Source organism: Brassica napus, chromosome A10 (genome assembly GCF_020379485.1).
Source record: "Brassica napus cultivar Da-Ae chromosome A10, Da-Ae, whole genome shotgun sequence".
In the NCBI taxonomy this organism is placed as follows: Eukaryota; Viridiplantae; Streptophyta; class Magnoliopsida; order Brassicales; family Brassicaceae; genus Brassica; species Brassica napus.
In genome coordinates this window covers 1,630,164-1,643,205 of record NC_063443.1, presented here as the reverse complement: position 1 = coordinate 1,643,205, position 13,042 = coordinate 1,630,164, and the positions used below count along the sequence as shown (strand labels likewise).

General features: G+C 38.1%; 5 protein-coding genes across 6 annotated transcripts; 3 read left to right on the top strand and 2 right to left on the bottom strand.

The window, feature by feature from the left end:
- Window positions 1-1,235: 1,235 nt before the first annotated feature.
- Window positions 1,236-3,709, top strand: LOC111205785. The gene is made up of 3 exons (XM_048743414.1): window positions 1,236-1,622; window positions 1,705-2,699; window positions 2,833-3,709. Exons 2-3 carry the CDS (start codon window positions 2,134-2,136, stop codon window positions 3,707-3,709), a joined length of 1,443 nt encoding a protein of 480 aa, XP_048599371.1. The 5' UTR covers window positions 1,236-1,622; window positions 1,705-2,133.
- An 11-nt stretch (window positions 3,710-3,720) lies between these two features.
- LOC106370996 (probable ribonuclease P/MRP protein subunit POP5) lies at window positions 3,721-5,564 on the bottom strand. Its single transcript, XM_013811005.3, has 2 exons — window positions 4,882-5,564; window positions 3,721-4,524 (listed from the first exon to the last, which is right to left on the bottom strand). Exon 1 carries the CDS (start codon window positions 5,562-5,564, stop codon window positions 5,115-5,117), a length of 450 nt encoding a protein of 149 aa, XP_013666459.2. The 3' UTR covers window positions 3,721-4,524; window positions 4,882-5,114.
- On the bottom strand, window positions 3,810-4,520 carry LOC106400942 (octanoyltransferase LIP2, mitochondrial). Its single transcript, XM_048743244.1, has one exon. The coding sequence runs from the start codon at window positions 4,518-4,520 to the stop codon at window positions 3,810-3,812; it is 711 nt and encodes a 236-aa protein (XP_048599201.1).
- Window positions 5,565-5,769: 205 nt separating the features above from the next.
- On the top strand, window positions 5,770-7,184 carry LOC106370998 (NADH dehydrogenase [ubiquinone] 1 alpha subcomplex subunit 13-B). The gene is made up of 3 exons (XM_013811008.3): window positions 5,770-6,083; window positions 6,730-6,801; window positions 6,877-7,184. Exons 1-3 carry the CDS (start codon window positions 5,869-5,871, stop codon window positions 7,019-7,021), a joined length of 432 nt encoding a protein of 143 aa, XP_013666462.1. The 5' UTR covers window positions 5,770-5,868; the 3' UTR covers window positions 7,022-7,184.
- A 156-nt stretch (window positions 7,185-7,340) lies between these two features.
- LOC106370995 (7-hydroxymethyl chlorophyll a reductase, chloroplastic) lies at window positions 7,341-10,815 on the top strand. 2 transcript variants are annotated; one of them, XM_013811004.3, is made up of 19 exons: window positions 7,341-7,478; window positions 7,812-7,917; window positions 8,001-8,085; window positions 8,172-8,283; window positions 8,407-8,491; window positions 8,600-8,641; window positions 8,729-8,807; window positions 8,881-8,932; window positions 9,036-9,098; window positions 9,175-9,272; window positions 9,345-9,380; window positions 9,468-9,529; window positions 9,611-9,638; window positions 9,720-9,799; window positions 9,890-9,959; window positions 10,060-10,117; window positions 10,255-10,319; window positions 10,411-10,505; window positions 10,586-10,815. In XM_013811004.3, exons 1-19 carry the CDS (start codon window positions 7,394-7,396, stop codon window positions 10,674-10,676), a joined length of 1,392 nt encoding a protein of 463 aa, XP_013666458.2. In that variant the 5' UTR covers window positions 7,341-7,393; the 3' UTR covers window positions 10,677-10,815. The 2 variants fall into 2 exon arrangements, with proteins under 2 accessions (XP_013666458.2, XP_048599372.1); XM_048743415.1 differs by having other exon boundaries at window positions 7,463-7,699; window positions 8,729-8,932; window positions 9,016-9,098.
- Window positions 10,816-13,042: the final 2,227 nt, after the last annotated feature.

The following is a 13,042-nucleotide window of genomic DNA, read 5'->3' as shown; positions in this document are numbered from 1 at the left end:
TTAATGAAACGATGAGTTTCGGGGACACGGGACACGTGTCACGATAAAAAGCAACGACTTATCTAGCTGGCGGGTGACGTGGAGGCACCAGAATTGAAAGAACTGTACTTTATATATAAAGATGTAATATTTGCTTGCAGTTTAATATTTAATTATGTATTTTTATTTATAATTTTATATTTTAGTGTAAGATTTTTTTTTAATTAATATTTCTTTAATATTTATATATATGTATTAGTTATTTATAGAAGTTTTATGAATTTACATCAATTATGACAAACATAAGGATCATAGTGTAAAATATAAATAATTTTGAAGTTAGGTTTGAAGTTTTACTTTTGGAGAAGAACACATTGAAACTTCAAATATAAAGTTTTGGAAACTTCAAAATAGAGTTCCTTTTTGGAGATGCTCTTAGGACTGCTACTTTTGTAAGTTCCTTTCTTCATTTTTATGATATTAACATGTTTAGCAAAAAAAAAAAAAAAAAAAAATAGAGCATTTGTTTCTTACAAACATGTAAAACGGTACTGAAAGAGGTCAATAACAATGACCGCACGCACATAAGGGCCTATTAGCTGAGCTACCTTTAAAGCCCAATTTATTCCAATGGGCCTTAAGATATCTTATAGTTTCCAAGTTTTAAATCTTTTTCAATAAATTAAATAAATTCGAAACCGGAGAAAATTTCAGGAGGCGAATGTAAAGAGCGGGAAGCGCGTAAATGTGAAAACAAAGTTCGAGAGAGATGGAGAAGAATGCGATCAGGATACTGGACGAGATTAAATCCTCTGATGTAAGCTTCCCTTTGTTTCCCACCTCGATTCGATTGAAATTTCTAGGTTTCGTGTATAAGATATGAAGCGGAGACTATAGTATGAGTAGTATTGATTAAGAATCACTTAGAGTTGATATTTTTTTTTTGGATCTAACGAGATTCACTTTCTTCCATGTTTGTACAATAACAGCTAATGGAGAACCGGGTTCAACTACTTACACGGCTCGGTCAGTTAGATCCACAAGATAATCCTGATGTGCCCTCTTTTGTTGAGAGCTTAACAGTATCCGCCACCTTTACTTTCTTATCTTCTCGTCCTCTTGCTCATTTATGCTATGTGTAGTAGATAATTCAGGATAACGATGTGAACACTTTATTGCTGAAGTTACATTTGCTTCATATTTAATAAGTTTATCTGTTATATGCATTGCTATTTTTACTACTTAACTTGGGATTATTAAGACGACGAATATACATGCATTCTTTTAAGTTGTGTCTGTTCCTGAATGTTTTAAGCATTCCTTGACGGCAGTGTAGACGCTCTGGGAAGACTTCACGTGTCTTGACGTTTCCCAGTGTCTGTTGAATAAGGCTATCCTGCCTGTGGCTTCCAAATACCTCGCCTTGGATCGGCCTGACTGTTGTCATTACTTTCTCGCTTTTGGTATTAAGGTACAATGTTTCCTTTTTTTTTATTGCTTATTTTAGCTTGAGAGTGTTGTTGTGTTATATTTTCTTACTCTACTTGTTGTAGGTAAGCCAATGGTGTGCCAAACATTTAAACATGTCTGTGATGTCTATGGAGGAGTCTCAAGAGGAAGAGCATTCAAACGTTTTCTTTCAGGTTGGTGACTTTTCTGTAAGTACAAATCTGTCTGAGCTAATGATTACTGACCAAATGATGTTGTCAACCATATGTTATGCAGCTTCTTTTGGATTATCTTGGCTTTTCTGCCTCTAGCTTTACTGCTATTGGGAAAATATGTTTTATGAGAGATGAGACCGCAGCTGTTACAGTTCGTAAGTTTGTTTCAGAGCAGCTGATTTTGACAAAGGAGGTGATATTGAATGCCAAGGTATCTTCAAGGATTCATCTTAGTCATGAAGCTGTTTAATTAACATATGTTCTATTGTAGTTCCATATTTTTACTGTAGGTTGACATTAGTGTGTTGCATTGTTGTCATCTGTTAATAGCTTTCACTTTAATTTGGGGCAGAAAGTTGAATCCTTCTCCTCGGAAATTTTCAAGGCTGCACACGTGGTGATAGACTCTGTTGTTCGTATTAACTGAAGAAGAGGTTTACTCTTCAGTCCTTTCTTCTCAGCTACCGGGAAGACAATAATCTGGGAATCGATGTTTTCAGCTCTGCTTCTATCTCTCAAAGCCCTTATGATTACTCTATCTTCATCTCCTGCCTGGGAAGAGCTTGAAACATTCTTACTCCAGAATCTCTTGCATCCCCACTTCTTGTGTTGGCAGATAGTTATGGAACTCTGGTGCTTCTGGGTTCGTCATGCCACTGAGGATGTAATGGCCAATATGATCGACAAACTTTGTGTATTCATGATGTCAATATCAACATCAGAGACGCCGCTTTGTCCTGACTCCGTTCTCAGAAGAACTGCAAAGTCCATCTGCTTGCTTCTCACTCACAGCCACAAATCTTTAACAGCTCGAGTTTACAAGAACATTTCCACTGAGAGCCGATCCGAATCTGCATCGGATGCATATCTAGCCTTGCTGTTAGAGGGGTTTCCGCTGAATTTTCTTCCAGACCAAACGAAAAACGACGCAAAGAGACAGATTGTCGCAGACTTCTTTCACTTTATTGAGAATTTCAGTGAAAAACCATCAGAATCCTCCAGATACACTGTGCATGGAGCTCCAGTTTACGCACTATCTGCCTGCCTTGGGATACTGTAAGTAAAAGTAATATACTCTTGGCAGTTCTCTAGAAATCTTATTCCACTGGATAGCAAAATCAGGTTTCAGTGCGAGCTTAGAGATTTTGTGCTGTGGATATTGACTGTTATCATTTTGTTTTATTTGTAGAAAGACGAGCATGCCAGAGATTGACTCCAAAACTCTGAAATTTGCCATCGCTCTCGTTCAAAAGCTCAGAAACTCCAAAGATGAAATGACTAGGGATCGTTACACTGAGATTCTCAGCGAAACACTGTCAATCATCTCAAGAAGCGAGCAGCTATACACTTGCCAAGAGATGGACAGTGTCATAACAGAGCTTCAAAGGCTTCTCATCTCAGAAACTGATAAGCATCATCATCATCTCTATAAATCAGAACCAAGTCTTGCTCTGTTCTTGTCAGGACTTATCAATTACGAGATGTCTGAAACGGAAACCTGTCCAAAGAGCCGGGGGGTGTGGGAACTCTACCATTTGCTTCTCAGGAAACGCCACTGGGCTTTGGTACACCACGCGGTTACCGCGTTTGGGTATTTCTGTGCACGTACGAGCTGTAGCCAGCTATGGAGATTCGTACCTGAAGACGATGCTCTAGCTTTCGACATAGGTTCTGGAAAAGAAGCAAAAACAGAGCGGTTCATGTCGGAGCTAAAGATGTTCTTGGAGAAAGAACAAGCGCTTCTCTCGACCACTCCATCACAAGAGGAACTCGAGTTACTTTCTAAAGAAGGCATGGAGGTTAAAGCAACAGTGGAAAAGCTTCTAAAAGAACGAAAGAAGCAGAGATTAGTGGAAGCAGAGAAACGACCAAACAAGAGAAGGAAACTCCCAGAAGGGATTTGCAGAGGAGTGGAGTTACTGCAGAACGGAATGAAGAGGATCAACGAAGGTTTAAGTGAGCTGGGATCAGATGAGAGTGAAGAGTTTCAAAAGAGTTTACTGAATCAGTTTTCGTGTCTTGAAGATTTGGTGTCCCATTTGGTAAGCCTCGCTGCTTCGGACTAAGACACTGTTAATTGATGAATGTTTTATAGATGATCAAATGATATAAAGTGTTACAAATCTCAAATCAAGTGCATAGAAAGAGAACTTTATGAATGTAGTATTAGTCGTTATCCTCCAGGTTGTCCAAAATGGCTGAAGGATCTTCCTTCACCACAACATCATCATACGAAAACACTTTGGCCAAAGAGGAAACCAACTGCTCATGAATCAATTCTTCGGAAGGAAGCTGAGCATCCGTCTCTCTTCTCAGAGATGTAACTTCTTTATCAGCAATTCCACAGGGAACAATGTGCTCAAAGTACTTCATATCAGGATCTATGTTGAAGGCCAGACCATGGCAAGTGATTCCAGAGGATATACGAACACCAATAGCACCAATCTTTCTATCCCCAACCCAAACCCCAGTCTCACATTTGTTTCCTGCACGAGCTTTCACCCCATATATCGAAGAAAATTCGATCATCGACCGCTCCAATGCCTCTACATAGCTCCTAGCACCAAAGCCTATGCTGCGTAAGGAAAGGATAGGGTATAAGACGGCTTGGTGAGGGCCATGGAAAGTGATATCTCCTCCTCTCTGAGTATAATGAAGCTCAGCTCCAATGCTCTTGAGTTCAGCTTCAGGGATGAGGAGGTTGTGATCGGTTCTACGTTTTCCGAGGGTGTAAGTTGGTGGATGCTGAAGCGAGAGCAGAGTGTCGGGGATTCGATTAGCTTTTCTCTCGGAAACTAACTTGTCTTGAAGTTTGAGGGACTTCAAATAGTTGACAGTGCCTAGCCTCCAAACCTCCAGGGTTCTTGGGGTTCTCATTTTCCTGCACATCATCCACCATTATTCACTTCAGCAACCGGAAGATGATTACTGATGGGATCTAAACGCATGACCAAAACAGCAAACAGTTTCCAAAAAGCAACAAAGCTAAAGTTAAGAATCAAATCTAAGGAGCTAGGATAAATAGATCAAGCGCTAAAGATAGAAACATGAACATTATTTTGCTACCACGTCTGTGAGGCATTTCATCGAACATAGAGCGTGCATATACAAAAACACAGTTGGTAAAAGATGAGAAACAGATTTAATAAAACCCATTAAAATGATCAAAGTGTAATGCAACGTACAGTAAATTTATCGATAAAGTCAGCGACTTTGAAAAGGGCTAGATGATCAATACCGATTCGATTCTTCTCCTCCACAGAAGAGTTTAACTTCAGAGACGATAATGGCTCCTCCAATTATATAATTTTGAGTTTATTAATTAAGACGACTTTGCACTTGTGCCCCTTGAGTTTCCGAGTCTCACAAAAAATGCCATAAATATCCAGATCAAATCGCAACAGTATATAAGACAAGGGGAGGATTGCACATTTTGAAAACTTAGGGGTCAAATTCGAAAAAATCGAGTTATTACAATAGTTTGAGCTTATCTAAACACCTATTCATCTCTCGAACCTCCTCTTCAGACAATCCTTTACCAGACTGATTAAACTTCTCCGTCTCGCACTTCAAGGCCGCGTCTCGACACGCTCTAACACAACCGCTGTTATCGAGCAAGTTAAACACCACGGGGCAGTTCCCGACGCTTCTGACCAGCGTCATCGCCGACCAAACTCGTCTGTGTTCATCTCTCGACGATCTTACAATGCATAGCTTCGTGACCGGGTTCACATACGCGACGTGGAAGGATCCGAGACAAGAGGCGAGACCGCACTCGCCGAAATTGACGAGGATGCTGTCTTTGATCGCTTCGGAGAGGTTGAGCTTCGTGAGAATAACAGGAGTCCCTTCTCCTAAGAGATCCTTGTCAGGGTCGAGATAAACCTCCATCAACATGAACCTGTTCTTAAACCCCACCATGATCGTAGAGAGGAGAAACACAAGCGGCGGCTGAAGAAAAAGATTCTGAAAACTTAGGGGTTTATTATTTAAAGAAAAAGAAAGAAGACAATCACGTGAGTCACGTGATTTACGAATTAAACAGACTTGGGCCTTAAAAGCCCAGTTTATTAACTATCTTCTGAATGAGTTACAAATAAATGGGCTTGGGCTTTTAAAGCCCAGTTCGTTAACTATATCATTTCTTCTGAATCCCTAGAAGACTCGGTTGGCAAAATCGAATCGGATCTCAGAGTGATCAGAGAGTCAATTCGATCGAGCGGAGATGACGGAGGCGATGATAAGGAAGAAGCCAGGGATGGCGAGTGTGAAGGATATGCCGCTGCTTCAGGATGGTCCGCCGCCGGGTGGGTTCGCGCCGGTACGATATGCTCGTCGGATATCCAACACGGGTCCTAGCGCCATGGCGATTTTCCTCACCGTTTCTGGGGCCTTTGCTTGGGGAATGTACCAGGTCGGGCAAGGAAACAAAATCCGAAGGTATGAAGGAGATTCCTATAGATTAGAAGCTTTGAGTTTGGTGTACCCTTGTCTCTAGAAATGGCTAGTTTTAATTTAAAGTTATAAACTTTTGTTCTGTGTGGTAATAAAAACATAAACTTGTGGTTCGTTAATTGTTTAAACTTATGGTAATAAAAACATAAACTTTAGAAATGGCTAACCTATGGAAGTATTAGCCAATTTGCCTGCCAAGTGCTGATTTCAAATCTTGTTCAGTTACTTTGTGTGTGTGTGTGTTGTTTGGTTAGTGTTCTATGGCATTTTGGTTGAAGCTTAATAAGCGCAAGTTTTGCCGTTAAGGTTTTGTGTTTATATGACGGATATAATATTAGGAGATGTGGGATTCTACAACCCCTTAAGCTACGATCGTTAAAGCTGAGACAAAGAAAGCAATCTAATTGCAAGTTGATAGTAGATTGTTAGTCACTTAGTGGCATATCATCTGGCTTATCCGTTAACAATATTTATATGCAATGTTTTTCTAGTGAACAAGAAAAAATGTTGATTTCGTATTGTTTGTCATGGACTTCCTTAGCTTCTCATCAGAAACTTTCAATTCCCTCGTGACGTGTTTAATTCGTTATCAGTAAGTTCTTACTTAATAAGATTGATTTTTGATGTGTAGGGCATTGAAGGAAGAGAAATATGCTGCTCGTAGAGCTATACTTCCCATTCTTCAAGCTGAAGAAGATGAAAGGTAATGACTTTCTCTTTTTAAAACTGCAACCTTCAGACAGTGAGTAATCCCAGCTCGTATACTTTGTGCTAATAGGTTTGTGTCGGAGTGGAAAAAGTATCTGGACTACGAGGCTGATGTAATGAAGGATGTTCCGGGATGGAAAGTTGGTGAGAACGTTTACAATTCTGGTCGTTGGATGCCACCGGCTACTGGGGAACTCCGTCCTGATGTCTGGTGATCTCTTCTTAGTTTCTCTCACAAAGTCATACGATGATGATGATGAATGAATTTAATAATATGTTCTTGTTTTTATCTTTTTCATCTTGTAATATGAGAAAGAATGATGCAACAGACGGTTGTTCTTGTTTTGGTTTTGCTTGAATATTAATCTCGTTTTGTAATTGTTTCAATTGTAAAATGAGACAAAGGAAGAGTTTCATCAGACATCAAATAAAAACCCTTCAGTCCGGTTTAAAAATGGGTTTGAGGTCGGTTATTACTCTTTAACCGGTTATTTGTTATTGGTCTGTGATTTTGACTTCTCTTATCATCTTCAGAAGAATCTCAAGTTCAAAAGCAAAAATATCTTCTTTCTCCTCATTGGGCAAACATGATTACTGTCACCTCCAAGCTCTCTCTCGTCCCTCCTCCATTCTTCTCTGTCGTTAACTCTTCTTCTTCTTCACGTTCCAAAGGTGCTCACTTTATCCTGCTCTATTTCTCTCTGTTTTGCTGTCTGCTCAGCTCATACATGTCATAGATTCTTTCAGTTTTCTTAAAAGACCCGTCTTTTTATATAATTTCGTTAACCCTTCAGTGCAAAAACGATCCTTGAAACTGTGTGAAAGATTCTGGAAAATTTTGGCACTTGAAAACAAATTGAAACTTGTCGTGGATTGTGTTTGTGTCTGTTAATGTAGTCAAAGCATCGATCTTTGTCTTATTTTCTTACATCCACTGTGTCTTTCTAACTTCTGAAACCTGCACGAAGTAACCTTTGTTCATTGTCTTCTGTTCTTCAACTGCAGATGTGAATATGGAGCCCAAAAGGAAAGTGAAACTAAGAGAAGATTGGAGGGAGAAATCCAAACCTATACCACCGGGAGGCACCTATCCAGCAAAAGATCATTGCAGGTTCTGTCCTTTTTGTTTTAACTTCCTATTTGTTTGCCTGGTTCTTATCAGAATTCTTGGTTGTTTTAATGGGGTTTCTGCAGTCGATGCGGGCTATGCGACACCTACTACATTGCACATGTGAAAGATGCATGTGCTTTTCTTGGAGATGGAATGTCAAGGATTGAGGTAATGTCCATAATCCATATGCTCTTGCAATGGACAAGATATGTTAAATATTCTTATTCTATTAAACTTTATAAGCTTCTGTGCAGAGCTTGGAACCTGTTGTGCATGGTAGAGGAAGGAAAGCAGATTCCTTAGAAGATACATACTTTGGGGTCCATCAAGAGCAGCTTTATGCTCGTAAGCTGAAGCCTGTTGAAGGTACACTGATGCTTAGGCCATTTTTGTGCCTCATGACAAAGTTTTGTGTGTGTTTGGGTACACTGAAGCTAGGCCATTTTCTTGAAAGCTATGTAACATTTTTCGTTCCACCTTGTTTTGCAGGAGCACAGTGGACTGGAATTGTCACAACCATAGCTATTGAGATGCTGAAATCTAACATGGTTGAGGCTGTTGTTTGTGTGCAGAGGTAAAAACTAGTTTTTAATTTCAGTAACTTGACTAAGTAGGGGACATTTATCAACCACGATATAGATTCTACCATCTAATCATGTAAATGATATGTTGAATTAAACAGTGACCCTGAAGATAGATTGTCTCCAAGACCAGTATTAGCCAGGTTTTCCACCAACCCTCCGTGATTTATTTGAGTCCATTATCCTTCAAGTCTCCATCCGCTTGATGTTTATTTATATTTAATACTAAGGACACCTGAAGAAGTTTTGGCAGCAAGAGGCGTCAAACCAACTCTGTCTCCTAATCTGAATACTCTTGAATTAATCGAGGTTATTTGCCTGCAGACTCTTTTTTCTTTCATGTGTTTACTATCGCTTAGTCCATTTCATTGCATTGTAACAGTCTTCTGGAGTGAAACGTCTTCTTTTTTGCGGTGTGGGTTGCCAAGTGCAAGGTTTGTCTCTGTGACATGCTTCTTTTTTATATTTATATTTTCAAAGTTCCTCCATACCATGACTCAATAGTGTTATAATGCAGAGTGATTTCTTGTACTGCAGCATTGAGAGCAGTGGAGCAGCATCTGAATCTTGAAAAGCTATATGTTCTAGGCACTAATTGTGGTAGTTTCCTCATCCTTCCCAGAAGGGCCTGTTACATGTTTTCAAGAAGTAGTAATAGTATATTGTGAATCAATAGTGGACAATGGAACAAGGGAAGGGCTTGACAAGTTTCTCAAAGCGGCTAGTAAGGAGCCAGAGACTGTTCTCCACTATGAGTTTATGCAAGATTACAAGGTTAGATACATACACTTTTTGCAATGAGCAGTTGCTTTGGGGGTGCTAAGCTTGTTTTGACTTCTCTTGCAGGTCCAACTTAAACACCTGGACGGACCCATTGAAGAGGTATATAATCACTTAAAATACTATATTGTTTCTGCGTTGTTGAAGCTTTAATCAATTTTTTTTTTAAATCTGTTTGGCTAAAAACAGGTTCCCTATTTCTCTCTACCAGCAAACGATTTAGTTGATGTCATAGCTCCATCTTGTTATAGGTAATGCCTAGAAAGTTTGTGTATAATCAATGTATTGCTGCTGTGACCTTCTAAAGTCTCCTTTTCTTTTCTATTCTGCAGCTGCTTTGATTACACAAATGCATTAGCGGTGAGTGTTTATCTTGCAGTTAAGATGCCATTCCGTTAACCAATTCCAAACGGCTCCTTATAACTCTATGTATGGTTATAGGATTTGGTTATCGGTTATATGGGTGTTCCAAAGTACTCAGGTGTGAACATGACTGACCATCCGCAGTATATTACAGTGAGGTCAATACTTCAACCTCCCTATTTTTAATATGAACCGCATAGTCTAGTGAGGTTGGCCAAAACTAGTGTTGGTTTTGCATAAACCTACAGGAATGAGCGTGGGAAAGAAATGCTAAGCTTAGTAGAAAACCTTTTGGAGATCTCACCAACAATAAGTAGCGTAAGTCTTCTAATATCTAATGTTACTTTGTTATAAGACTTGAGGAACCCAGTTAACAGAAAAAATCTAACTAACATATCTTTGTTTGCTGTTGTTTCAGGGTGATCGGCGACCTTTTGTGACAGAGACCGTTAAGGCAGACGATGCTGCTAAGTTTGGTATGTTTCTTGAATCATCTCTGCTTAAAGCCATATTCTCGTTAACGCAATGCAAGATGCCAAACATTTCGCAATGAAACTTATGCAACTACCATTTGTCTTGAAAAAATCTAAATATATTCTCTATGTTTTCTCAGGTCAAGGTCCTGCTCAGCCTGCGCCACTATTTGTTGGAAACATAATAGCATTCATCTTAAGTTTGGTAAAGCTTCTCTCTCTTTATAAACACGAACAGGGATGTAACTTCATAGCAAAAAAAGTCTTAATTGGATAAATGCATTCTCTTGCTTTAGGTTGGTCCTAAGGGTCTAGAATTTGCGCGGTACTCATTGGATTACCATACCATCAGAAACTATTTGCACGTCAACCGGAAATGGGGAAAAGAAAGGTAAAAGTCTGAACAACATTCCTAGAGATAAACGTTTATGTTATCCCTCTAATAACCAAAAGTGGCATTGTAATCTGCAGAGCCAACAGTCACATGCCTTCATATTCCAAAAAGATAGTAGAAATGTACAACAAAAACGGCCAAATAGATCAAATGCTCTCTAATAAATGAACATGTAAAGGGTTTTAGTTTGGTCATGTTAAGTTTACAAATGTTTCACTCACTCTACAGTGAGTAGTAATGTACATTGGTCCTACTGTATCTCAACTTGTAGTATGTTAGTAATATCCAAAACTATTTCTCTTGTGAATCTGGTAAGACCGGCAAAAAAAGATTGGGTCGGTTTGGTGTTTTCTTTTTGATAAGAGAACAGTCTAAATCGGCGGCTGAATCCAAATGACCCATGTGGTTACCTTCCTCCATATCTTTAGGTTAAGGTGATGTCTGAGTAAAAGGTTGCAGGGTTCTGTGTGGGAACATGAATAACTGTTTTAAGAGGATGGGAACCAGACATTTACACAGTTGGGGGAAGTTAGCTTTTAATGTTTTTCTGTTTGGATCAGAGAATGAAGGAACCATAGTTTCTAGCCTTTATTCACTCACTCATTCATCACCACAGTTCACAAATACAAACTTCAACGGTTTACTTTTTGTCCTTTTGTTTGTTAATTCTATGTTCTGCTGGTTCAATGGGTTTGCCTGCAGAGTCTCAGACCTCAAATGAAACTTGATACTCATAAATGTATGGTCTCTTTGCACCAGAGTTTTAAAGAAAAAAAAGGCAGAGGCTTTGTCCATATACAGAGAATGTAAATTTTTTTGTCTTTGATATTTGGTGGAAATAAAGTTACACTGGCATCTTAAATTATTTTGAAGTGCAATTTGACAAATGAAAAACTTAAATAATCTTTAGAGATATATTTATTACATATTGCATATTTTGGATCTGAATCCGTTTCAAATGTATATGTGTAATCGTTTTAAATTATACTAGGTGGACCGTCCGCACGCATGTGCGGGCATTAACATTAATATTAAATTGATATTATATTTACAACTATATAATACTTATGTTAAATGTATATGGTTAATATAAAAGATTCGATGTTACATATTGATATTTATACTATGTTCATATGAACAAAGAATTCATTAGAATGTTTAGAAAACGATCACATTTAACACTAATCTTAAAACATCAGACAAATATAATTGAGAAAAAATAAATATTTCACGCATAACCCCAATGAAAAAAATCAGCCATGAAATATAAAAGAGAGATTTGAATTACCTGAGATTTATTATCATTGGTTTCATTGCAACAGCAGAGATGATTTACGGTTTCCTTCTCTAATCTTTGAGTCAGAAAAGAGGTAGTTCTAACCAAAATATTTAAAGATGTAAACAATCCCCAAAAGATAACAAATTATATAATTGATAGGACAACATCAATGAGTTTCAAAGTTTTTAAAAAGCTTTGAGATTACCTTTGGCTCTCAGACGTACCGAAGAGGATCACGCACAATAAATAAATTGCACTTGATTAGCATACATATCTTATACTATATTCTCGATAAGTGATTTAACTTTATAAAAAAAAGAATTACCTTTTTCGAAAGGGATGATCAGTTCCTGGATAAACATAGTCGTCTCTTTTTGTTAGTTGAATCACTACTGATGCAAAAATATAGATAAAGATAAAACACGGAGAGGAAGAGAACAAAAATGAACGGAGAAGAAGAATCCCCCATAAAATTACCAGTAATGGTGTTCCCGTCTATGAGTTACCTATTGATTATCATACACATGCGCAAGATCACAAAAGTAGAATTTAAATTATAACGATCAAAAACTTATGAAAACTTAAAAGATAGATGCGTGAAACTAATGGGGTGGCGCGATATTTATATAGCAAATTAGTTTAAGGTTCTAAATGATCTAGTTTTCAAGAGAAGCTATGAGATATAATCTATACTATACTAAAAGGGATTGAGGGAGTCTTTTTAAGCTATCCACCTCAGCCAATTAAATCAACTAATCATATGTTATCAAACTGCCATGTCATTTTGTAAAATCCACATCATATTTTTTTGAAAAAAATGAAACTTCACGGACGGTTTGCTGCTACTTCTTCCAATTTTCTATTAGTATTAGCTGCCTACACAAACCAGAAAGCCAAGAGTTTCTACCTCTTCATATACTTTACAATTAAATTCTCATCTTCAATAAACAGGTTGAGTTCCAAATTAATATTAAAGACCTCTAAATGACTCCTACCGCTTCATCTTTAATATATATAAGTGAAAAATTTCAGCCAAAGCCGAGAAATGATTAAGGCCTTATTCCTGCCACAGATCCTAACTCACGTACGGCAACGAAAGGTACCAAATTTTCGCTCAAATCCAAAGATACATGATCCAAAGATACATGTTCTTAAGTATTCTTCGTGTCTGCATCATAGAGATTAACTTCAGATGAAGTTGTGATGGTAACTATACATGGAAAATATGAAGTCAGACTGTTTCTTTTCTTTTTAT